Here is a 27058-nt window from a genome sequence, read left to right on the forward strand (position 1 = left end):
CAATAAGACAGGACCACTGGACAGTGGCATCTACCTGATTAGTGTACCAGATACCTATGGGATTGATAACATGATTATTGAGCGCTGTGCAGAAGGATCTAGAAAAGGTGAAAAAGTTCACCCACGTTCACCTCGCAGTCTGTCCTGCAGCTCTCCCCCCAGTGAGGTGTTTGGATCTGCTAATAATTACACTTCCTAATCGAAACCAGAACAGACCCCAGCGTAGTGTGGACTCACACTCACACGGCGTCAGCTCCCAGTCTCAGGGAAGGAGACGTCTTAGGCAGAGCTGCTTGTTAGAGGCATTCTCAGTCATTCTGGAAGTTGGCAGTCTGCCCTGGTGTAATGCTTGCAGCAAAGGACATGAGCTCCCTGACGCAGAAGCAAAGACTCCCTCTCTTGCCACAGTCTGTAGTTTGTGACAGCTTTTACTGGACGAGTCCCGGGGCAGGGGTGGGGGGTGGGGGTGGGGGGTGATATGGAATGTCCCAGGAGCTATTGCAGGCAAGGCGGGTTTGTGTTCTAGCTGCGTCCGAGCTCAGGAAACCCCTGTCTTTCATTATATACCACAAGCAAATCTTTTCTATCTCGAGACTGTTCACACGATGAATGATAGCCAATGACTACAGCCGTCAGTGCGTGGGAGAACTCTCTCCCGACGGGGACCAGTGTCATTCCTCTTCATACATCAGGAAAGTAGATAGTTCAAAGGGCAGTTAGGCTGCCAAAGGTCAGCATGTCTACTAAAGTGAAGAATCTGAGCTCACCTCTAAAGAGGTCTGACTCTAGAACTCAGTCCTCTGAACCATGCAACAGAGCAGCACCAGACAGGACTAATCAATCGGTAGATGAAACAGACACTCCACCGCGCCCCTGAGCTTACCCTTCCAGTATCCGGAGGACTGACATCTTCAGTGGCAGGCCTGTTCCCATGCACCTTCCCTGAGCAGAATAAGAAAGCAGGAAGCCAGTCAGGGGGCTGGAGAGACAGACAGCTCAGTGGTTAAGGGTGCACACTGCTCCTTCACAGGACCCTGCTTTCGTTCCCAGCACTTAATACAGGCAGCTGCGTGCGGTGCGTTAGAAGATCCCATGGCTTCTGGCCTAGGAGGGAGGCACACCCCTCAGACACACATACATATATATATATATATATATATATATATATATATATATATCAATAAGTATCTTTAAAAAGGAATGATAAAGAAAGGAGAGCAAACTGGCAGGAAAGTGAGTACCCAGATCACTTGGAATATAAGGACATTCAGGGACTGCCACTTGTTTAGGCCCTGTCACATATGGTGTGTGACACTTCAGTTTGGACACTATATATATACACACATACAGAGTTTTTGTGTAGCCCTGGCTGATCTGGGACTTTGTAGACCAGGCTGGACTTGAACTTGAGATTCTCCTGTCCTGCCTCTGCCTCCCAAGTGCTGAGATTAAAGGTGTGTGCCATTACCACCTTTTAAATGTTCTTTTTATATGTGATTCTGCAGAGATTTCTTACCAGGAAGCTTTTTTTTTTATTAATTTGGAAAAAAAATTTAAGTCTAAAGATAACAGCTTATGTCTAGAAATTGACAAAGGCGATCGGCAATTGAATACGCTTTCTTGTCAATGCCTGCCCCCTGCTTACACTTATACCATATGTGCTTGTCGTCAAGGGAAGGCAGTCAGGGCAACATCTCTCAAGTTCAATGTCTGAAAAGGGCCAGGATGAAAACAACAGCCATGTGTTTTGCTTAAATCTAACCACTTCAAGAAGTGAAAACCACAACAGGAAGCCACTTTGGTCAAACAATGACATGGACTGTATCTGGCGGAGAGGAATCTTTTCTTCCAGCTTTGCTGAGATACTGGTTTACGCTAGAGTGGTAGCTCAAGCCTGTCATCCAGCTCAGAGGACAGTGAAACAGGGGAAGGCAAATTCAAGGTAGCTTGGTCTACATACTTCATTTCTTTCTCCTTAAATAAGGGAGGGGGGGAACCACGAGTGTAGCTGATGTATGTGTGTGAGTGTGCATGCTCTGGTGAGTGTGGAGGCCAGAGGAAAACTATCTCGAACCATTTCTCCTCTTCCTCGGCCAGGGGGAGGGATTAGATTCAGGCCGTCAGGCCTAGATCACCAGTGTTTTTACCTGTCCAATTATTTCACAGGTCAAAACTTTCTCTCTAGATAAAACCATTTGTTTAGAGAGCACACTGTGCTGTTATTGTTTTTTGAAAAGCATAAAGCATTTTATTTATGTGGCTATATTGGGAAGAGAAAGAGGTCCAGTGGCCACCCCAATGAAGACATCAAGATCATCAGAACAGTACCTTGTGGTTCCGGAATACCCTTTTCTCCCTCCCCTTGATACATGCTTTGCAAATATTTTCTTCTTACAGAGAATCCTGATAAGTCACCAAATTCAAACATAAGTATTTCCTAATTAAAACTTCTTAGATTGGCTCAGAAGGGTCTTATTCTTAATTCATGTAGAAAAACAAGTATATTTTACTCTATTTTGGTCCATTAGTTTTGAAACAGGAACCCATTTCTTGTCATCCTGGCCAGCCTCCCCCTCCCCCAATCTTCTGCTCCTGCCTTAGGCCTGAGCCAAGAGCTGGCTCTTTGCAAAGGTAAACAAAAATCACCAACCTCAAGATGACCAGTATAGCAAATATTAGGAGTGAACTGAGGGACTAGAAGGGATCACTGTGAATTCCTTACACTGAAGTCATTTCAAAACTCATGCTGAGAGATTTGAAATTTAAAAAAAAAATGGAGAAAATTTCAGACAAATGAAAATACCAATACGAATACCAGAAAAAATAGCGGATTTTAATTTCAATAGATTTGTAATGATTCCAGGAATTAGATCTTTATGTAAAAGCTCCCTTTTTCTTTCCTTGTCTGTAAAAATTCAAGGGGAATAGGGAAGGTCAAAGGGTAAAGGGGAAACACTTCCAAATGCTTTTTCACCAAAATCTAATAAAGATATTACAGGAAAGGCAAACAATCATCCTACCTTCCAGAGAGAGAGGGAGAGGGAGACAGAGAGCGAGGGGGAGGAGGGAGGGGGGAGAGGGAGAGGGACAACCTAGGAAAATGGCTGAGTTGTGGAGGGGAGCAGAAGCCGGTTCTCTGGAAGGAGAGGCCCGGGTGGGGGGTGGGGTGAGGAGTGCAGGGAGAAGCCACAGATATGTTAATAGACATTGTTTCTCTGTGTATCCCTAGCTGTCCTAGAACTTGCTCGCTAGAGCAGGCTGGCCTTGAACTCAGATATCTGTCTGCCTCTGCCTCTTGAATGCTGAGATTAAAGGCATGTACTAACACCACCTCTCTTGTTCCCCGGTTTCCTTGAGACCTAACATTAACATGTTTATATATGTAAGAAATAAAAATTAGTAGAATCTAAAAGTGAGTGTTTTGTTTAACAAAAGTGTTAGATGCAATATGCTTACTTTAGCAATCATTTATATTTCTGTGTACTAACAATAATTGGAAAGTAAAATAATAAAATAGGTATCGGATATACAAGAGAATAAGGTTTCAAAGACTGAAGATGAAATCTAAACATATACCTAAGGGTTATATAGACAAATTGTTAACATTATTAACAAAAATTAAAGATAATTTTACTAAATGAGGATAGTCCATGGATTAGAAATGTCATTGTGATAAATATTGTAATTCTCCTCAGAGTGATCTAGAGAAACACAATGTGGGTGCAACCAAAACCACAGTAGAATTTCCTGTGATAATTAACAAGCCGATTCTAAAATTAATGTGGAGCAGGCAGAGCCACTAAAAGTCATTGAGTTACACTAATCTTTTATAGAAAAGAACAAGGTAGAAAAATCTACTCTCCCAGGCATAAGACCATGTGTGTGACATCTGTTAGGGACCAAGACAGTGCCTTGCAAGACTCTAGCAAATAGGCCAAAGAAAGGCGAATTGGAGTGAACCTTGCAGTCATTCAGGGCAAAGGGAGCCCTTCCACCCCCTACATGATGCTGACATTACTGTCTTCAACAAAGGCTGCTTAGAAAAACACCAACTGAACTGGACCCCAAAGTAATTCTTGGTACACAATGTAAGTGTGAAGGGTCTAACAGAAAGACTTGTGGAATTGAAATGAAACTTGTATGATTCTGAGATGGAGAAACTTTCCCAAACTGCATATGAAAGAAAGAGCTCAGGTCATGAAGGAAGAGACGAATAGGTACACATTTAAATCTAAAAAGAAAGGACAGCACTTGGAAACCTGTGCACATGTAGACCTTTGTTTCAGCATCACCTTCATTCAAATCCAAACGACTTGTGTTCAGAGCTGACAAATGAGGATCTCTGGAACTTTTCAGGCCAGCACGTTCCTGAAAGGAAAGCTGGAACAGCAGCTGTCACCCCATGTTGCGTGACAGTTCGTGTGGAAAGACTACTGTCTCTCACACATGATATGAGCAACAGAAACCCACCATGCAACACAGACAAAACTTAGAAGATTCTATCTTCATACACGTTAAAAGAAAGATGACTTAACCTATGATGTCAGAAGTTAGTACAGTGCTTAACTTTGTCAGAAGATGGTTTGGGGAGGGGCGGTCTGGGGAGAGACTAGAGCAAGGCCTCTGGGGTGGGAATGGTGTTCTTCTGATTGCTTGAAAAGTTAATCAAGCTGTACAGTTGTGGGGTGTAATCTTTTCTGTATGTGGCCCACGTAAGGATGTGCATCACTTAAGTCCTTGAAGAAATGTAGTGTCAAGGGGGAAATGAGTGGTTTAGGAAGCAGTACTGTAAGAGAGCAGAGGACAGAATATTGCCTGCTACAGTGCATGATGAGCCAGGGTTTCTCTGCAATGAAGAAATAAAGAAACACGGTGGTTAAATGAAAAACGCCGATGCGAAGTTGCTAAAGGGAGTTCGCAGTGTGGCAGAAGGTCCAGCCAGTCCAGGCTAGAGCAAGCTTTCGCCTGCATCCCCAGGTGCCTCACACTGTCTTCTCACCTGAAGACAGGATGTGCAGATGAGAGACTGCCTCCATGTTTACTTACAGGGCGCACACACACACACACACACAGTCGGATTCTGGTTTGCCCTCTGTCTGGGTCAGCTGAGGGTGCTCATTAATTAATCTGTGTGCCTTTGCAAAAACAGATAGAGGTGCATTCATAATTATTGTCTATCTGCAGCTAAGAAAATATAATTGCAAAGTAAAAAAATAACAATCTTCCCTAGAGCTGCTTCCTCAGACAATCTAATTAGGGATTAAAGTTCTTCCCCAGAGGCCTGTCTGTGAACTCGGCAAGGGATTTTAGAGGGATTCTGTGTAGGTAAAGGCTCCTGATGTTTCTCACTTAAAATGTCAGCTCCTGATACTTCCTTTGAAATTGCCACTTTCCTCTAAGAACTATTTAAAGCAAGTCTATAGTGATATGTATTTCCAAGAATTGGCCACTTTCTCCCTCTCTTGCTGCTTCTATAACTTCGTATCTATTAGCTTTTACCTTACATGTCTAGCCTTTAAAAATCAATATTTTATGATTTGTTGTGACTCATTCTGTTTTTTGCTTTTTCAAATTAATTTATTTTTAATTTATGTTCATTAGTATTTTGCCAACATGTTTCTCTGTATGAGCTTGTCAGACCCCCTGGAACTGGAGTTACAGACAGTTGTGAGCTGTCATGTGGGTGCTGGGAACTGAACACAGGTCCATCTTGAATAATAGCCGGTGCTATTAACCACTGAGCCTTCTCTTCAGCCCAACTCACTTGGTGTTTTTCAACCACTTAAAAATGTAAGCATGTCTATAGTCCTAACCTTTGTGGGGTTCAAGAGTTCAAAGTCATCCTGTGTTAGAAAGAAATAAAGGAAGAAAAAAAGTAAGGGAGAAGAAAGGAAGGAAGGAAAGAGGGAAGGAAGGAAGGAAGGAAAGAAGGAAGGAAGAAAGGAAGAAAGGAAGGAAGGAAGGAAGGAAGGAAGGAAGAAAGGAAGGAAGGAAGAAAAGTAAAAATCAACCAACCAACCAGACACCCACTCTATATAAAAAGCTCAGAGGTAGGCCATACCCACCCCATTTGTAGACTCATTTTAGAACATTTACAGTTGCATTTACATGTTAATCCACAATGTATATGACCAGCTGCTCAGGGGAAGGCAAATTTGTGGTGAAAGAAAAAAATAGACTAAATTATACTACATCTCTTTTCTAAACTGCCATTTTTAATTTTTCTTATATTTCAACATTCCAATTCAACCTGTAATATTGTCTTCTTTAACAACTGTATGGAAAATTAAGATTTAAATATTATCCTCTGGAGAAAAAATCTTAATATTAAGCCAGAAAATTTATTTTCTGGAATCCCAGTTCAAGGTAACGTATAGACTCACGTAAAATTTTCTCATAAGGAGATGCTGATACTAACACCTTTAAACATGCTAATCATGTTACATTTCTTATAGAAATTACAACCACAAATTGTCGGAGCCACAAAGTGCCAGTTTCATTAATGATGCATTTTTGGCCACACTGTGCCTCATGCTAGCCTGCTGAAACTATGGTGGTCCCAGTGTGCTATGACACATGGTCATTTTAAAGAACTTAGTAACTAAGCAACGATTGGTTTCTTCCTGTCAAAAAAACTTGAGTCAATCTACAACAAACATATATCCTTTCCACTGTTGTTTACTTAAATCTCTCATGAGCAAACAAAGAGCTTCAAATTAAGGATTTTCATACATTTTAAAATAGATACCCAGGCCAAGGGTAATTTAAAACAGATAAGAAAAACCTTAAAGTTTTCATTTCATGGTGTTTAACTTTTCTTATACTTAGTTTTTTTTTTTAATTGACTTTTCTTGTGACCATTCAATTAAAATTCACTTTAAGGTTCAGGTGTGTGTGAAAGCCCATGCCTATAATCCTAGTGGCAGAAGGGTTAGGTTAAAGACCATTTTCTGCTCTACAGTGAGTGAGACTAATGTTGGACGGCCACACTGGGATGTTAAAAAAAAAAAACAAAACAAAACAAAAAACAAACAAATGTTGAAAGAGGTATTATCTATGATAATTAAGATTTACTTTTAGTTGTGTGTGTGTGTGTGTGTGTGTGTGTGTGTGTGTGTCCAAGTGTGTGTTTCGGCATGTGGGTGTAATGCCCTAAAAATCTAAGGGAGTGCTAGATCCCCGGAAGCTGGAGTTACAGGGAGTTAAGAGGCTCTCCCATGGGTGCTGGGAACTGAACTTGAAAACTCTGCAAAAGTGGTGCACACCCTTAACCACGGGGTCATCACTCCAGACAATCTAATTGACCGATTGATTGATTTACTCATTGTCTTTTCTGCTGGCCTGTAATTATGTAGACCAGGCTGGCCTCTACCTTACAGAAATCCACCGGCCTCAGCCTCCCTATTGCTCTGATTAAGGGTGTTTGTCACCATACCCAGCTCATACGAGACTTTTTTTTTCAAGTTTCAATCATTTAATTAATACCTTTTAATGAAACACAACTTTGTCATGAGTCTCACTCGAGCTTCAGAGAATAGGGAAAGGATTGTTTATATAGACATATCAAAGACTCAAAAGTAAGAATATATATATATATATTTCTCTCTTCTAACATTTTTACGCAAATTAAAAATCAGAGGCTTTTAGTCTCTCCATTTGCACAAGGTCAAGCTCATTCACCTCAGAGGACAAGGAGACTCTCCTTCCTTCTTTGAACTCTGGCCCACCCCGTGGGGAAACACACAGATCCCAAGCCAGGGCAAGAGCTCCTATAACCCTGGAGGAGGAAAGACAAGGCAGCTGCTCGCAAGCCCCTTCCCCCCGCCCTGTCACCCCCCCCCCCCGACTTCTGCCAGGACCTCGTTTCCTGGGCTTCTGAATAGTCCTGGATGCTGGGCAGAACAGTGCTTACCTTGATTGTCCTTCCTCCCAGTAATGTCCACTCAGCCGCAGCTCACCATCGCACACTGGACTAGGAAAAGACAGCAGCAAACAAGCAGCCCTAACAAGAGGGCTTAGGGCGCCTGGACTCTACCCCATCTCCCCAGTTCTTGACAACGAAGTCAGTAATGGGGTAGCACGTCACTCTCTTCTTGGTAGACGCTAATGGCAAGATCTCTCCCAGGCTCAAGCCCCTGTTGAAAAGATTTAAGGGGTGGCCCTGAAGGAGGCACAGCTGTTGGAGCCCACAGGAACTCCAGCTTGCCTTGAGGTGGTATGAACTGAAAACAAGTCATGAGATTCCAGGAAGAGAAATTAGTACGGCAGAGGCTGCTATCTGGGGACAGCCACCAGCCTGCTCGAAAGAATCACTGCTTATCCCCTCTTCTAGAGAAGAACCTGGGGTAACATAAGCCTTTGGCTTCCCCTCCTGGCCACAAAGCCTCAGCTCCCTCCACCTGGCTGAAAGGTAGCTTTGGAAAGGACATGCACCAAAGAGTGGAGACAGGTCAGAGAAAAACGTCTGAGGAAGAGGCCTGGGCCCACTGCCCAGGAAGTCCCTGCCAGCTTCTCTCCACATCTTGGCAGTATTTCCTGCCAAGCTGAAATGGACACATCCCATGAGCTCCTGGCTCTGAGGTTGTGCCCATCCACCCAAACACAATCAAGTGTCACAGGACAGGTGCGGCAAGCTCGACAATTTAATGAAACTATATAGTTGTGCTTTGCCGTGTTAACTATCATGGCTGGGCATCTGCATCTTGAGAAAGTACGTGAGGGTGAACTTATTAAGTGGAGATATTGGTCTATGTATGTAAATGTCTTTTTTTAAAGTGTTAAATACTCTTGATTTGAGATCATGCATGAACCACAGTAAATGCCTTTCAGCGGTGAAAGGCAGCATTGCTGATGTAGGGAATTCTGATGAAAACAGCATTGCCACTGGTTGCTTCCTGGTGTTTAGCACTGCCTGTGAGAGGCCACTGAGCACAAACTGAGACAGTCTTCTTGTTTCTGAGACAGTGACAGAATCTTCCCAGTGGTTAAACATATTCACATACCCAGTTATATAAATCTAAGTATAAAACCATTGAATAGGTTTAACACCCCCATATCTATGGAAAAGAAATAATTACTAAGTCCAATCTCATCTCGAGAAAGGAAGAGCAGTGACAGCGTGTATACAGCCAGAAGTGTTGCTTTAAAAAAGATCGTATCCACTTAGAAGTCAGTTTTACCAAATCAGGACTGTCCAACAAAGCATTGCTAGCCATTCATGATCTGAATTTGGTGTATGAATTAAATTATGGTATATATAAAAGCCACAAGATGTAATAAATAAGGCAGTGGAATTACCCATGAGTAGCCTTTTTTAAGATAAGCTATTTGGTCTGTTCTTTTTCCCTTCTTAATTCCAGAGAAGATAATTTTTGTTCCAGGGATGTGCTTTTTGGGATTCTCCAAATACTCCCTCAGGGTATCCTTTCTCCAGGTGATGCTTTTGTTCTTGTTGGTACCTGTGAAAGAGAATCCAACAGTGACCTGTCTTCTGCCCAAACAGACCTCAGAGAATTGGTCCAGTCTTATGCTTGCCTTCCTTTTCCACAGTGTGGCACTGGGCACACTACGGAACAAAAATCTTCTTGCCTTTTTCAACATCACCCATTTTAAACTCGCTCTGGGCTTGTCAACACCACAGTCGTTCAGACTCTAGCTATGTAACTGTCTTAAAAGTCACAAGTAAAAATATTCTTGTTCTTATGTTTCATACCTTTTTTTTAACCCCACGGAGAGACAACAAATTAGTGTTGGAAACGTAATAACAGCGAGAATTGCACATGTGGTCCTGATGTGGGTTTTTGTTGTTTGTTTTTTAAACAGTGCTACAAGGAATGATATCAGTTATTCAGGTAAGAGAAGCGAGTTTCAGAAAGATGGTTGGGTATTAAATGGCCAATGGCAGCTAGATGAATTCAGGATTTTATGACTCTAAAGTCATAGTGACTCCATCATTCTGAGACATAATTTCCAAGAAGAAGAGACAAAACGCACTGGGTTTCTGTAGGGAGGGGTGGTAGGAGCTTGGAGTGGCAGAGGGCACTTTGGCTGGGTCTAGGGAGATATTTGAATCTGAATGGGCCACATTCTCTTGCTTCCAGAAGGAACCTCAAATCTCAACTCTGGGCTTATTGGAACAGAACTTGCTTTCTGTAAGTATCACTGTGAGGACTTGTTGGCTTTCCAGAGCTGATGTCTCGTGGCTGTGACTGAGCCCTAGCTCCTGGGCACTGTGACATCTCCAGTGTCTCTTTTCCCAGCCAGTCACTGCAGCAAGGTTAGAAAGGGTAGGACACCGCTGACACCAGAAGTGACATGCTAGTTCTTCATGGCCCACTGACCAAAACAAGTCACGTGGCTATGCCTAGTGTACAGGGTGGAAAGTCAAATTCTGTGAACTCAGCAGGGTGAGTTTAAGCTTGTAAACAACAGGGGTGGTCAGAATTTCATCTGCATGGAAAGGGGGCTTCCACGCAGAGAGAGGCGGAGGTTTGAAGCTGGAGAGGTGCAGGGACAGAAATACCAGGAGATGGATACGCTGTTTAGAATTCACATAGGACACTGTGGGAAAATAAAGCTGCAGAAATAACTGGATGGCTGGCTTTGATGCGAGGGTCTTACTGCTTGTGAACACGAATGGACCATTATGGGAGTTGTGTTTGGGGAGGCTTGGTTTGTGCAGAGAGAACACAAACTAAATGACTGTGTGACAGGCAGAACTGCCAGGATTAGACAAAGGGGGCAGACTGTGAGCAAGAAGGGAGCGTTCTGGGTAACACCAGGGTCAGAGAGATGAGCCTCTAAATCAAGCATTTAGAGAAATGTCAGCAGGCCAGTGGCAGCATGGGAGAAGGCGGCTTGGCAGTGAGCCTAGGAACCCGGGGTTGGAGACTGTAGGGTCTGGGTAAGGCTAGGTGAGAACTGGTTTTATTCCACTGAGAATGTACAGTTTAAAAAGGTACAATATACCGAGCCAGACTCACTAAACTTACTGGAGGAAAAAAACAGTCAGGGTAACACAGCACCTTCCTTTCCAAAACACAAAAACACAAGATATTGCAAGATATTAGAGCCTTCTAAGTCTTAAAGTCCTACAAAGACTTCAGAACTTTACTGAACTCTTCTGAGCAAATGAAAGTTCTAATGCAGTGTCTTTTAATAGTTAAAATGAAATGATGATAAGTTAAAATGTAAGGATTTTTCTCCTTCCTAGGTGGTGCTTCTTCGGTTTCCCTCACACATGCATTGCAGTGAGTGCTCTTCCACACTTCCCTCAAGCTGCCTGTGTTTAAGCACCGATTTCAAACATTCTTGGAAAACAATCTGTGAGCCTTCACTGGCTTTGACCATCGGAGCAGCTCAGCAAGGGCAGTTAATGTCTGTTGACCTCCATGGTTATTTCCTGCCTGAGACTTTGGCTCAGACAGGTACAAGATCAGTTTACAGCCCTAGACAGAGGTGGGTCGAAAACCTGGGCACTGTGGCTGTTGGCCGGTGATGTTCCTCTGATCACATGCATGTTCTGTGCTGGAGTGGAGACAGGCTCACCTGATTGGAAGGAGAAGTGTTACCTTGGGAGAGAGAGAGACCCAGTCTCAAGGTCAAATGGAGCTTGAAGATCTATGGTTATCAATCCTAAACCAGCAGCAGATTCCCCAAGGGAGACTAACATATAGATTACTGGCCTCTCCTTGAGAGTCTGACTTGCTGGGTTTGGGATTAGGTTGAGGCATATTTGTTAGATTTAAGTCATTTGTATATATATATACACACACACACACACACGTGTATGTGTGTTTATATATAAAAGTATATATACACACATACATTTTATATATGTACATACATTATATATATATGTGTGTGTGTGTGTGTGTGTGTCCCTAGTGCAGGGATTGAAAGTATTCACCACCACTGCCCTAGTTTTCTTCTTTTTGAGACAAAGTCTATGCAGTCTGGGCTGGCCTTGAGCTGGTATTCCTAATTGTGCCCCACTATTCAGTCCCAGCTTGCTCTCTTTTCCTTACAATTTTTTAGACTCCACATTATCTTCTCAGACATTTCTTTAAGGTTCCTAAAACACATTTTCTTTTTAAACTCTTTTCGGAATATTATTCTTTATTCCTCTGGAATTTCTCTCGAGGTTGCCAACTGTGAAGGTCTTTCGGCACCAGGTTTCTTCACACACTTTAGGAATCTCTGCTTTGCTAGCTTCTTATGCCCGGCACTCTATTTGCTCAGCTTTTTTTTTTTTTTTTTTTTTTTTTTTTCTTGCTATAAGGAGGGCTGTGACTAAGGAAGCACCTGCTGTCTTGGATAGATGAATCAGATTCCCTCACCGGATGGGCTAGCATAGTTACTGGTTAGAAGGCTGCCCTGGTGGCTTCTCTTCTGGTGCATAGCTTTATGTAAACCACACCTGTATGCTGTAGTTGACAGTGGCTTTCTCCTCTCATTCCCCACCCACCAAGCACCTAGCCCTGTGCGGAATCTGTTTGGTACAGGTTGCAGTGTCTAGCAAGACTCCACCCTTCAAGCCCCTTCCTGCTGTGTATACCTTTTCTGACGGGTGCTCAGCCACATCCCCGTGGCTTCCATTATGGATACCCACATCTCCTCCTTATTCCTGGTGTGTATTCAGGGCAGATCCGTAGAAGTGGCAGAGTGCTTCAGGGCATGTATTCACACCATCTTAACAGAAGGCCAGATCCAAGCTCCCCCTTCTCATGGCATTAAAAAAAGTCAATGGCATGCTTAAAATGTTTAAGTGGCACTGCATTTTCAAAAGCAAGTGAGACCCTCCATTTTTTATATTTTTAAATTTACAGATATGTAAGCAGATAAAGAAGAGGTTTATCTTAGGGAACATTCATGAACAAGACATTTCTCAACGCTGCTTTTTCTCTTTTTATTGTTGGTGAGACATTGTAAGATGACATTTTCTTTTCAGTTAATATGTACTGTTTACTTCTTAAATAAAATTTGTAGATTATGGTAGCCCATGCCAGTGGAATATACAAAAAGGTGGAGGCCAGCCAGGTGTGGTGCTGCATGCTTTCAGTCCCCACAGGGGAAGGGGCAGGGACAATTTCTAAGACATGGAAGTGAGTCTTGTCCACATAGTGAGTATCAGATCACCCAGGGCCTAGCGTTTGCTAGGAGAAATACAGAGACCCTATTTTTTTTTTTTAAAGATTTAATGAGAATTTACATTTTAGAATGTCAGTTTTCCTGTAAAATTATACATACATATACATTCTTTATATAGCCTATATTAAATACTACACATATGTATATTTTTAAAATTAGGGCCATGGAAACATATAAAATAAGTTGGTAAATTTGGTTTGTTCTTATGCATTATGTGTGCAATGTGTTCCTAGTACTGTTGGAAGCTTTGTAAAGATCTGGTGGGGGAATAAGGTTTATCATGGCTTTTATCTTGGCAGAATTTTATGCTTTCAGTGTTGGGGATTGAACATACTGTACCACTGAGCTATATGCCTTGGCAGCCCCTTCTGTCTATCCATACCAGGGAGGAGGAGAAGCCATACAGACATTATGCAGTGAGTGGATCAAGCCATTTGTCATCAAGCTTCACTGCCACCTCCCTGTTTGAGACAGAGTCCTACTTTGTAGCCCTGGCTGGCCTGGAACTCACCATGTGGAGCAGGTTGGCCTGAGTCAGCCTGCTAGGATGGAAGAAGGGTGTGTATTACCACTCCCTGCTTCTACAGTCGTTTTCTAACAATTCTCTGTAAAAGCAGCTTTCTGGAAGTTTTATGAGTTATTCTAAATGTGACTATCAGACACCAGAAATACGACAGGGTAAAGATTTATAAGTACATACCTATGGAAACCTCACCTGGAATTCTTCCCTCCTGTCCTTTTCTCCCTTCCCTTGTTTCTTGCTTAAAGAAACTAATCAACATTGAGCTGTCTAGCCTGCAGTTTGTTCTTTAAGGTTAACGACCTAGAACTCTTGTATGCAGAGGCTTCTGCGGAAGATGATCTCTACATTAGTGCTGTCTCTGCCTGTGCCTTCATTCTGTCCTCCGGATTTGATGTGTCTATTAACACGATTTGTAAGCCAATCTGTGCAGTTACGGAACTGAAATATTTCAACATCCTATCAACTTGCTAAAGTATGAAAGTTATTGGGAGTCAAATGATCTGTTGATCATTAGTAGCTGCTGCATGTGTCATTTACTTCTCTGAGATGTGCTCATCATCTTCCTGGTATTTCTTTCCTGGGGCTTGTGCAAACTGAGGCAGAAAAGGGTTTACTACATATAGCTGGTTGTGGAATTTTAAGAAAGACTTATTTTTATGTATGTGAGTATACTGTCAGGGTCTTCAGACACACCAGAAAAGAGCATCAGATCCCATTACAGATGGCTGTGAGCCACCATGTAGTATCTGGGATTTGAACTTAGGACCTCTGAAGAGCAGACAGTGCTCTTAACCTATCCATCTCACCGGCCCCAGCAATTTGGCTTTTAAAAAATACTTTGGAGTGAACATAAATTTCAAAGGGGATATAGTTCAGTTGGTAGAGTACTTGTCTAGCACACAGGAAGCCAGTGTTCAAGCCTCCAGGACAGCATAAGCTGTAAGTAGTAGTACTCCCTCACTCCACACCAGAGCCCAGTTACTCCAGAAGTACAGGGAGGACCAGAGTTCAAGGTCATTTTGGCTACAGAGTATATCCGAGGAAAGTCTGAAAAACATAAGACTGCCAAAAAAAAAAAAAAAAAAAAAAAAAAAAAAGGAAAAGAAAACTAACATCTAGAAATGTAATTATTTATTCTCATATATTTTCCCCATCATGCCAGTACGCATGTTCTTGTTTTTCTGTTTGTTTGGTTTTCAACACAGGATTTCTTTGTGTAGCCCTGGCTGTCCTGGAACTCACTCTGTAGACCAGGCTGGCCTTGAATTTACAGAGATTTACCTGCTTCTATCTTCTGAGCTCTGGGAATAAAGGCACCACCACTGCCTGGCTCAGTACTGATGGCTCTTATTTTTTAACATGCAACTAACAGTTTAATACCTTTAAAAGGGACGATCAAGACTCAAGTATAAAGTGGAAGCTTAACTGTTCATAACTGGGCTGGAGAGATGGCTCAGTGGTTAAGCACTGACTGCTCTTCTAGGGGTATTGAGCCTCAGTGAGCCCTTGGCTTAAGCACCCGTCCTTGTCCTCCTCTTATTCAGGATGTAGGTTGTACTACCAAGGCTACCTGTGTCCCATTTTTCTTTTATGGAAATCACAACACTGACTCTGAATGTTGTTTTGGTTCCCTTTTCTTTTTCTTGAACTTCTAGTTCACTCCAGAGGTCGGCCCTTCAATTCCTCATCTTCCTGCCACGCCTCCCAGTTCTTGGAACACAGGCCTGACCTACCACTCCCCATTTATCTGTGCGGCTCAAACAATGAAGTTTAGTGGAATAATGGGCCAGCCTGAAGCTCTCCTTGGCTGAACACATAATAGTTCTTCGAGTCTTTGCGGATGTGAGAGAATCTCAGGTATTCTGTAGATTTCAAGTTGCTTGTAAGCCTTTATGAACATACAAATACTTTATCAGTACACTAATGACTTACACTGAATTATACTTTGGGGACTGAGTCACGGACCAAGATGACACAGATGGAGCCCTTTTGAGTAAACCAGAAACCAGTGGTAGCTGACGTGGATTTAGAGCCATCTATCTGTAAGGCCTGCACGGTATGGTGGCTACTCTACACACATATATCTTCCCAGAAACAAACACTGCAGAGCCCATTCTCAGCTTCTAGCAATGCCGAGTTTTCCCTCCAGCCACCGTGTCGTGGGTGCTCGGTGTCTACTTGCTAGCTTTGCAAACTAATTCTGTAAAAGCCAGTTCTTCAGTAGGAATCCAGCCCATGCTGTGAAAACCAGCTCTAGCAGGGGGTACTGTGGGTGTGGAGGCTGCACTGACAAGCGACTCCACACAGAAGCACAAGAACTTAAAGATCAAAAGGGACAGGAAGGCACATATGCTTTTTTTTTTTTTTTTTTTTTTCAAATCACCCCCCTTTAACTTTCAGGAGAGAACGAGGGGTCTACAGAAGAACTCATTCCCTATGGCACGAGTTCAACACCAGGCGCCTCTGCTGAAAAGCCTCCTTATGTAGCCTTGCTGCACTAGTGCAGCCGAAGAACAAACGAAGACAAAGCCCAGCCTGGAGGACAGATGTTCTTTCCTACAAAAGAAGAAATCTAACTGGTAGAGAGAAAACTTATCTTCTCACTGGAAAAAGGAGATAGCAGAAATAAAGAGGTCCTGTCAAATACAGCTGATTACTCTCTTAGCTCCGGTGAAGGCTTCCCCTTAGAGCATGCCAAATACCAATTTTACCTGGATGAACAGGGGGAAACAGCTCTTTCCGGATGTGTTCTCCAGCGAACAGATATTTTTGGCACGGAAGAGGCAATGAAAAAGACAAAGAAATAAACGTCTGTAAAACCCAGAGCATTTGCAGTTCATGTTAGTTTTTAGGCTTTTAGATTTACCGGGACGCCTTAAAAGAGTAAAAAAAAAAAAAAAAAAAAACCTCGCGCTAGTGTCTCTCCCCGTTCTAACCCGGGGCTCGCTGTTTCCCCGGAGGTGTCCTGCGCTCCCCGGAGACACAAAGGCCACCGCCGCTCCCTGCCCGGGGCTGAGGAATGCGGGGGATCCAAGAGGAACCCAGAGCCGGAGGAGGGCTCGGAAAACATTTGCACTGACGCTCACGCACAACCATAATAATTTATCTTTCCTCCGGAGAAAGGTCAGCTGGGATCTGACCCCAGCAGCCAGCGCAGCCTAGGCTTCAGGGCCGCGGCAGGACAGCCAGCCAGTTCCGCGGGCCGCGCAGCCCACGCCCACCTGTCCACCCGGCTAGGCAGCTCCGGGCCGCCCCGCCCGTCACGGTGCCGCCCGGCCGCTCGCCCGTCACACCTCAGACTGGCCCAGGGCAGACCCGACGCGGCCGCAGGACCGAGCGGTTCCGGTCCGAACTCACACCGCGGGCACAGAGCGAGTGCGGCCGGCGGACACCCGGCGCGCCCCCTGCACGCACGCGCGCGCGGCCACGCGGCAGCACCTAGCGGCGCAGCGCGGAGGTGCGCGGGGCGCGCTCTCGGGGACGCGCACGGCGGGCGGGCGCGCACGGCGGCGGGCGGGCGGGGGGCGGCGCTCGGCGCACCGGCCGCGGCTGAGGCGGGCTGAGGCGGCGCGGGCCGGACGCGGGCCGAGCCCGGCGGAGGACGCGCGGCGGCTGCAGCGGCGGCGGAGGTGGTGGTGGTGAGGCGGCCTGCGGTGTTCCGGCCCGGCGGGCCGTGGGGAGGAGCGGCCGCGATCATGTCGGCGGGCGGCCGCGACGAAGAGCGGCGGAAGCTGGCCGACATCATTCACCACTGGAACGCCAACCGGCTGGACCTGTTCGAGATCAGCCAGCCGACCGAGGTGAGCGCCGCCGCCGGGGCGTGAGGGGAGGGGGGCGCGCGCGGGCCGGCGACGCGGAGGCCGCGGGGGGCAGAGCGCGGTGGGGTCCCGGGGCCGCCCCTCCCCCGCCGGCCTGCCTGTCGGCCCGCGGACCCGCCCTCGCCCGCGGCCCTGTCCCCTCGGCCTCCGCCCACCGTGCTGGCCAGCGGGGTCCCTAGGGGCGCTCGTCCTTGTCGCCTCCTGCCGCGCCCCGCCGTCCGGGCGGGGTCCAGGGCGGCTTGGTGGCTCGCGCTGCCGGCGGGCGGGCCACCTGCGCGCGGAGACGCACCTGGAGGTGCACTTGTGTCCCCGGGACCCCGCCTGGGCACCCACGTGTGTCCTCAGACCCCACCTGTATCCCCGGGACCCTTTCCAGGCGCGCACTTGTGTCCTTAGGCCCGGCTTGCGCCCACAGGACTGCACCTAGCCTTCCACCTGTGCCCGCGCGACCCACCTGTGCCTCCCGGCCCCCACCTGGCAGCGCACCGGCCCCACGCGCGGCCCAGGCAGGCCGTGGGCCTTCCCCTGCGGGATGCGCTCATCAGGGCCGGTTTCTTTGATGGCGTCTTCCTAATGTCTGGACGCGGATCTCGGGGCCCCTTCGAGGCCACGTGACCGGCCGGTGCTCGCGGCGGTGTGAGCCCGGTGCGCCCCACGGCGCGCGTGCATCCGGGCCTGGCGGGGCACGGTGACGCGCAGCGGGCGGACAGATAACCCCTGCTCCAGCTCGGCGCGCTGGCGGTACGCAACCGGAGTTCTGGACTATCTTGGGGGTGGGGTGAAGGCAGGTATCCATCCAAGCCTGTTGGTACTGGGGAGGCGGCGGGCGGAGCTGCGTGGCCGGCGGGAAGCTCCCGGGATCCGCTGACAGCGGGCCGAAGGGCGTTTGGTTAAGTTGTGGCTGGGCAGACTTGTTTCACGCAACCCCACACTACCCAGGACTTGTGCGGGATCTGGAAATAGCTCTGGGTTTGTATTCTGAGAGGTGTTTGCTGAAACACAGCAGCCAGCGCTTAGCCGCGAACACACATTTGGTAGAGCTAATTTTGCCTGTGGAGGAAGGCAAGTTTCCCTCTCCTTCCCTCTCACCTTCTTGTGAGCACACTTGACCTAGTTAGAGCCCTTTCTTTCGAGACCTATTTGACTAAATTATTAGGTTCAGGCTGCTAATTTGAACACCGATGTTAAGTTACTCCTGATTCGTAATATATCTTCTGTAACGATTTTACGAGTTGTATCTTGGTAAGCAAATTTACTGTGTAGTTAGTGTTCATTCATAGCCTTACAAGCCATTCTTTAGAAAGGAACTGTCAAGCAATTTAGTTTCAGCATTATCGTGTCTTTCAGAATAATTAGCTTGATTTTTTTTTTTAAATGACAGGATAAACTTTGGAAGTAAAATATTGCTAGTCAGGTGAATTCTCTTGTTTCTCCATCTCCCATCCTCCAGAGTTCTTGTCTGGCAAAGAAAAGTTGTGTTTTCTGTTGAGCTTAGTGTTTTAGTCTTAAAGTGAGGTGCTAACTTTGAAACGTTTTAAATTACATATTTTAGATTTAAGTGGATTCCGTTTTATAAGCATTCAGTTGTAACTTTTATCTATCATTTTGGAGAGATGAACAGTTATTAAAGTTGCATGTTTTGGGGGATGTTTATCCCCTTCTCCAGTTTTATGCAGGTAGAGTTGTGTAGACAATGAAAAAAATTAAAGGACTTAAAAAATTATCTTTTTCATGTTACATTGTCCTCCCTTACATGTGAACATTTCTAATTTTAGAAACAACTTGTAATTGAAAACCTTTCATAATGAAATTGTTTTCAAAATGTCTTTTTCCTTATTATATAATGGCTAGCTCACATTCTCTTATTTTGTTTTTTAGAGACTCTTCGGGTCCTATTAAAATTATTCTGTCCTTTTAGCCCCCTATGTCATAAAAGTAAGCTGAGTTCTTTGAAGCACTAGTGTAAGCAGTGGCTGGAGCTGCTTTGTCTAAGTTGTATTTGAAAACAGTTTTACCATCCCACGTTTGCTTTTTATTCCATTTGGCTGTCAAGCAGTTTTCTACAAGAGGATAGGGGTTGCACCAATCCCTGTAGATGTTCAGTAACCGTTGAAAAGATCCACTGAAGAAGTTGATTTGTGGAAGAGTTAAGCCTGGTAGCGGTTTAATTGGGCGGTCTTGTTTGTAAGAGTATGATGAGAGTTTTCTTCCGCTTGTTTATGTTGGTGCAGTCTATTGCCACAGTTGAAACTCCACTTGTCACCTGGGACTTGGTTGTGTCTGGCAGCTGTGATAACCACTGATAATTCTTTGCTTTCTGTATTGAGCAAGGTGATACACACGGATTATATTTACCTTTAAAGAATAGTTTAGGCATTATCCTGGTTAAGTTCGCACTTTCCTGCGTGTTCACATTTCTGTGTAAAGGGAGCTTGTTCTGTGAACTAGCAAGTTGTTGAACGTTTTTCAGTCAGTCCTTGGGTCTTTTGTTAAGCTGAATTAATACATTGGCCACTAATTATAATAGAAACTCATAAACATTTTCTCAGAATGTTATGGGACTCTTTTAAAATTAGGGCTTTGAAATTAGGGATTTCTGATGATTTATAATGGAAGAGTGCCCCTTTGAATCTTGAACTTGAAAATTGTTCACATAATAAAGGTTTTGTTTTATTCCAACTTTTGCATAAAGGTTATGCTGATGAACTTTGCTAAGTTATTGACTTTAGCTTTGTGAGATAACGGTCAGCCATTCATTATTTAATTCATTGTTGCCTTTTTGCCTCTGTAGAGAAAGAAGTAACCCAGAATTTGTGTATACACCCACATGTGTTTTATTATAGGTGAACATGATTCATTCTAATTTCTTGGTTAATCTTTAGAAGTCATGTGAAGATGTGTGCAAAAAATAACATGAAGATTGCCACAAGAGGTGGACTAGGGAGCGTTCAGGCGAAGAGGCGGTAACTGCATAGCTTATTATAGCCACATCCATCTTCCAGACTGACACTTAGGGTGTAATGATGCTTTGTCATGCAGGCTAATTCTATTTGAAGACTTTGAAGGTAACAGTTGTAGTTTAAGTATTGGTCCTGATGAAAATCTTTTCTGTGATTGTAAATGAAACAGGTGGTTATTTGTGAGATTTAGTATTCATAGGCATTCTGTTTCTGCCTGCCTGCCTGCCTTCCTTCCTCTCTCCCTTTCTCTCTTTCCTTTTCTTTTGTGACAGGAACTCACTATGTAGGCCAGTCTGGCCTTAAACTTTCAGAAATCTGCCTGCCTCTGCTTCCCAAGTGCTCCTGTACCACTGTGCTCAGCCATTCTGTTATTTATTTACCTTTATGTTATTGTTTGAGAAAGAGTCTTCCTGAGTAGCTCAGACCAGGCTTCAGCTAGTGATTCTCTGCCCCATCCTCCTCAGTGCATACTTGGCTTCTCCTTAACTTATTGACGGGTAGTGATTGTTACAATTCTCTAAAGTCTTTATGTCCTATAATAACTGGTGTGAATTTTGTGTTTTTATAGCTCTTATCTAAGGTTACGTACTTAAAACAATTTCAGATGATGACATTGTCCAGAAATATTTTAACAGGTTAATGTATAATTGTTGGATGGTTGAACTGCTGAACCCTGTTTCCCCAAACACCTGACTTCTGTTAATACTGTATACGCCGCATTTCTGTTTGAAGCTCACACAGCAGTGGAAGTGGAGAACTGCCAATACCTGTAGCTCTAACTTTCTCAAATCCTATATTAATGATGGTTCTTAAACACGTTAACATCCCTTACAGTCCACCACCCACCAGAGGTAGTGGAAAAGAAAGGCTGTGGGGAAGTGGACCTGTTTAGAACGGTTCTTTGAAGCAGCTCCCATCTGTGTTGTCTGGAAATTGGCAGTTCATTTCACAGATTAGCAGGCAGTGGCAGCTTTGATCCACTTGCAAACACTTCGTGGATACACCAGCAGTCCAGTTCAGTAGAGTCAGAATAGCAAACAGGAAGCAGGAGTGGTGGCACTAACCTAGTAGAGACAGCCAGACCACAGCCTTGGTTCCGGTCAGCAGGAACACCAGGAGTTCTCAGCTTTGCCTCTCTCTGGGAAGTGAAGATCAGACCCACAAGCGTTGCACAGCTAGCTGTATCAGCAAGCCGAACTCTGTGTCCCTCACTTTGAGGAGTACCCTGCAAACATCATGTGTCCTACATGTGTCTTACCTCGGCACATGCATCCAGTCAGCCCGAGTCTGCAGAAGCAGCAAGAAACTAAAGCTCACCACCAGAAGTTTTTTGGTGGATTTCTCTCTATGGAGTCCTGACAAATACAGCTCAACTACGCAGTGTAAGGCGGACCAATGCATGTGTGTCATTAGCAAAGACTCCTTCATCATGTGTCCTTCCAGGTGCTTGCTTTAGCAGAACATCCTCTCCTGTGTCTGCCTCAGTGAAACATTCCTTCACGAGTCTGCCTTAGCCTTTCACATCTATGTCCACTCCTTCATGTGTTTGCCCCAGCAAAACACCATCCAACCGATTTTCTAAAGAACCCTTAAGCTTCCACTTCAAATGCCTGATCAATATTCCTTATTTTTCACTATCAAATATATACTTAGGTACTTTTTGACTCCATGGGGGAAAATCAGAACAACTGATAATAGGAAGAAGAGAAAAATAATCTTGACAAGGAAGTTTTTTTCCTGGTAGCCAGTTTTTAAATTCTATGCTTCTACAACATCCTAGCTGGCTAATTTTTGGTATAACTGTTACACATTTGGCATAGATAACAATCAAGTTGTTCTTTTTCTTTTTTTTTAAATTTTATTTATTTTGTGTATGTGAGTACACTGTCGCTGTCCTCAGACACACCAGGAGAGGGCATTAGATCCCATTACAGATGGTTGTGAGCCACCATGTGGTTGCTGGGATTTGAACTCAAGACCTCTGAAAGAGCAGTCAGTGCTCTTAACAGCTGAGCCATCTCTCCAGCCCAGGTTGTTATTTTCAAATATACCAACCAGGTAGTTATCACTTGCCTCCTACAGATATCCCCAATAGCTGCTCTCTGGAATCACAGATCTGTCTTGAAGTCTTGAGAAATTTTCTATACCAGACTTGGAAGGGGAGTTTGAGAGTTAGAAGCTGGCATCTGGCAGTGTCTTAATTTCAGCAAGGCCATAGGACTAGCCCTGTAATGACAGCATTTCTTCAACATAGAGAATGAACATTCTATGAATGGTTTCTGTAGCTCCTTGTTTTCTGGGTGCTTTGTCGTTGGTAAGTTTGTACATAGTCTTCTCTGTAGAGGTCATGGAGTAGAGACTTGACTTACCGCCTAGTCAGCTAGGGCTTGGCCACCTAGATACAGTTCTGGTATTAGTGACCAGTTCTAATTCATTAATTAGCTTTCCTGTGCCAATGAAAATAACTTTATTCAGTTTGTTGGCCCAGTGGAATATAAATGTTGAAACTGTAGATTTTTATGGAATTTTAATTGACAACAGTAGAATATCAGCAGAAGTGTCTTAAATATTGAAAAAAAATAAAGGAACTATATTAGGATATGGTACCAGGTTGGTGGAAGCTTAAGAAACAAGCTTATTGTTGTGTTATCCTGGGTGAATTGAGTAGTAGTTGTAGAAGATTACTGTTCAACATAGGTTATTGTTCTGGTGGCATAGGTTTAACTTGTTTTTAACAATTTGCCAGACTTGAACTATAGGGTAATGTTAGAAAATAAAATAACTATTTAGATATAAACTTACTTTCCTTTATTATAAATAAAATGTAGATTGCTAAAAACTATCATGATTTAATATTTGAAAGTTGTGTCCACATTAGGGAGAGTATTACTTTTGTTCAGAGGTTTGGGGTTTCTATTAGTTTCCTAGCAGAGGTTATGTGCAGATTCAGCTCATCTGTGTATGTGCTTGGCTTGTGCTTGTACTTGAAAAGTACTAAGAAGTGTGTTATGTACTTCCCATTGATTCTTTATGGGTTAAGTGTCAGCACTGACATTCTATTAATGCCTAAACCCCAGGTGTCTGCCTGCTGTTGTCTCTCGACCTGTTGAGTTGGTTGCAGGTGTGTGCACGTTGTCAAGGATGGACTTTCATGGACACAGTTTTCTTATCTCTGCTCAATTCAAAATCTAAAGTTCAAAATGCTGCAGAATCAAAAACAGTCTGAATGTTAAAATGCTATCACTAGTGGAAAAATCAACATATGACCTCATGACAGGTTGTGGTAAAAATACAGGCACAATAAAAATATATAGAATTACAAGTAGGCTCTGTTTATAAGGTGTAACATAAATTGAACAAATAAATTTGATGTTTAAATTCATACCCTGTCCTTAAGGCACCTTATTTTGTACATGCAGTTACTGTAAAACCTGGGAAAATGTGAGTTCTGAAAATAGCTGTGATCCCAAGCATGTAGGAATTCAGAAGTGGATTAAAGTAGTCAGAGATAGCAAGGGCACTTGACTGTGTTTGCCAGTCTCAGGTTGTCTGGCTTATATGTCTTTCCCCCTATTGGATTTTGTTCTAGTAACTAACAAAAATTCACACTGTTTGCATATGTGAGTGACCCACATAATGATACTAAGAAGTGTGTTGCATACATCCCATTGATTCTTTATCAGTTCCAGATGGGTTAAATGTAGAGAGTGAATGCACTTAATAAAGTGAAAATAAGCATACAGACAAAGGCTTACATACAACTCTCCAGAGTAGTTTCCTAATGTAAGCTGAGCCTAAAAGTTGAAAAAGTATGAGATTGCATTACTCAAGTTTATAAGTCTGTGTCAGGAATGAAATTATTTAGAGACTTGGAAGTTGATTATATGGATATGTTTTTATTTTGAATATATATATTTAATATATCTACCTAATATGTTTTCCTTGTAAATGTAACTACATTGTAGTTAGAACACCCATTCTGAACACTGGTTGAGGCTGGATGTTAGTTACAGCTGGCCAGCAGGCATATATTGGCATTGTCCCTTTAGCTCTTAGTGTCAGAATGGACTGGGTGGAACTGTCTTTATCCATTGCCCTTTTGAACTTGCTGGAGTTTGTTAACTATAGACAGGCAGATCCTAGCCTTTTCACAGGCATGTGTGCACACGTACCTGTCTGTCTGTCTGTCTGTCTGTCTGTCTGTGTTTGTATGTCTTTAAAACCAGCTTGCATCTTGGTAAGGGAAATGGGCTGAGAACATGCTCCAGAGGAGTCCAGCTCTGTGCTGAGGAATGTGACACAGTAGTTGTTTCCAGGTTGGGAAGACCTGTTGTGGAGACTGCAACATAACATCTCTGATTTTTTTCTTTTCATTTCTCTTTCTTTCTTTTTTTTTGTTTTGTTTTAAATATATGTTTTTCATTGGATAACAGGGCAAAGGCGGTGCTGTACAGAGCTGGTATAGGTGGGGCCGAAAGCCACAGAGATAGACAGACACAGAGACTGAATCCACCCAGCAGGGCAAGCCAGGCAGCATTCTGGGGCCTGTAACCCTTGGTCGGTGGGCAAGAGTCATCTGGGAGTCTGATCCAGGACTGGTGGTCCCCAGACAACTTGGAAGCTCCTTGGTCTAATCCGATTTCGGTCTCTGGTGGTGTGGCACCTGGATTCAGCTTATATCATTCAGGGCCTTTCCGGTAAACTTAGGCAATACAAAGGCTGTGCGGTGCATGTCCGAGTTATAGTATTTCAGCTGCATCTGCTCCACCTAGGCCTGTGTCAACTGCTGCACTGGCTCCCGGAAGTTGTTGCTCGGGTTTTTGCTACATAGCATGAAGCTGATCTGGCCGCTGGGATAGGTGGGAATAGTACAGTAGGCATAGCTCACCAAAGGGAATAGAGATTTGCAGAAATGCCTTGAGGTCCAGGTGCAGCCACTGGCACTCACCCTGGCAGCAGAGGATGGTAATAGGACTTACCATTATTAATAGGTAATAGAATGGTAATAACCTCCTTGAGCACTGAGCTGGTAATAGGACTCCTTGAAGAGGCTCCCAGCAGGGCCCATGGAGTCTAAGGAGTCGGTGATGAAGACGTTGAAGGCATCTTGGTTCTGTTTCAACTCAAAGCCATCGCCCACATGATCTGGAGTTGCCATTGGCCATGCCAGGCAGGAACTTCTTAGAGACTTGAATGACATCCTCATCAATCTCACACTGGACCACAGACTCCACAGAGGGGTGTTTCACTACTTCCCCATTTCCACCCCTGATGATCAGCACCTTCCGCGAATTGGGATGGCTGCAGAGCAGCAGGTTGGCAATCATCTCCTGGTAGGAGAACTTGTTTCTCTCAGTACAACGTGCCATCCAGAACCAGCACATTGCTGTAGGTTTTACTGTGGAAGAGGAGGATGTCTTGGTACCGCGTTGGTGGTACAGTAGCTCCCCCACTTGCAAGGACAGGTATCTTGGAACCAGCTCTCATGGATGGCAATGGGACCCGCTGTGGCTGGGCCATTGGGGCCAGGCTCCAAGGCAGTTGGGTGGCTTGTCACGAGCCAGGATTCCAGGCCGCATGGAGCCCAGCACAATGGGACTAGCCAAAATCTGATTTTCAAGATAGAAGAGTTTGAATTGGCGAATGATGACAAGAAAAGCTTGCCCATTTGCTGTTTGGCTATTTTATTGGTTAGGAGCTCTTGGTTCTCTGCTGCTTGGTTTCATATGCTATCTTAGAGAAAATCAAGCAGGGGCTGGAGAGACAGATGCTTTTTAGTTAAGAGCCTCTGTTGCTCTTTCAAAGGTCCTGGGTTTGATTCCCAGCACCTACTTATGTGGCAGCTGTCATCTGTCTAACTCCAGTTCTAAAGGAGCTGATACCCTCTTCTGGCCCCTGCGCACATGGAGTGTACACAACACACGTACACGCAAGCATAAGATTTACAGTAAAATGTGTATACATAAAACTCAAAGTAAAATTAAAGGAAAGCAGGCAAATGCTGCCCTGTTCCTTTAACCCTTAGAGAGCTTTGTGTTCTTCTGAGAGCTGCTTTTCATGAAGACCCACCCACTATTTTCTTTCTGTTTTAGTGAACTTTATTATAAAAAGTCTTGTAAATAAGTACAAATATCACACACACACATTCTGTACAGCTTACTGATGTCAATATCCAGTTAGAATTAGCATGTGAAACAGATGTGAGGTTTCACATTAAATTTTACACTTTTAGTGTTGATTATATTTTATGTACTTAGTCACCACCAAACCCCAAAACCCCTAACATTTAGAACTGGAAAAACAATTAGCTTCTGTCTTCTTCCATAGCTTGCGTCTTGTGTTCATTACATGCGCTTTTGCGCTGTCCCTTCATCCCACATCCAGCCTTTGTTCTCTTTCCTCCATGCTGCACTGCGCTCTCAGACACATCGCTGACACAGACGCACATTCTCGTCTAGACTCTGTACCTGACAGAGAACATTGGATTTATTTCTTAGAGTACTTGACCTCACTTAATACTACAATTCCATTAAGTTTTTTCTACAAAATTTAAACTTAATTTTTCTCTAGAACTGAGAAATATCCTGTTTACATGTATCCCAGATTTT

The 27058-nt window shown here is 44.1% G+C and overlaps 1 protein-coding gene and 1 pseudogene across 14 annotated transcripts in view; one reads left to right on the plus strand and one right to left on the minus strand.

Moving 5' to 3' along the window:
* Positions 1-17245: 17245 nt before the first annotated feature.
* AFDN (afadin, adherens junction formation factor) overlaps positions 17246-27058 on the plus strand; it is a gene marked incomplete at its 3' end in the record, with an annotated part of 127361 nt that continues 117548 nt past the window's right edge. For all 13 annotated transcript variants that reach the window (XM_080941699.1, XM_080941707.1, XM_080941708.1 and 10 more), the window contains exon 1: positions 17246-17472. In XM_080941699.1, coding sequence (XP_080797825.1) covers positions 17368-17472 — 105 coding nt within the window. In that variant the 5' untranslated portion in view covers positions 17246-17367. The remainder of the gene's footprint in view (positions 17473-27058) is intronic.
* Positions 25120-26118, minus strand: LOC308439774 (spermidine synthase-like; annotated as a pseudogene). Its single transcript has one exon. The product of its transcript is annotated as a spermidine synthase-like (transcript).

This window comes from Micromys minutus, assembly GCF_963924665.1.
Source record: "Micromys minutus genome assembly, chromosome: 30".
Classification (NCBI taxonomy): Eukaryota; Metazoa; Chordata; class Mammalia; order Rodentia; family Muridae; genus Micromys; species Micromys minutus.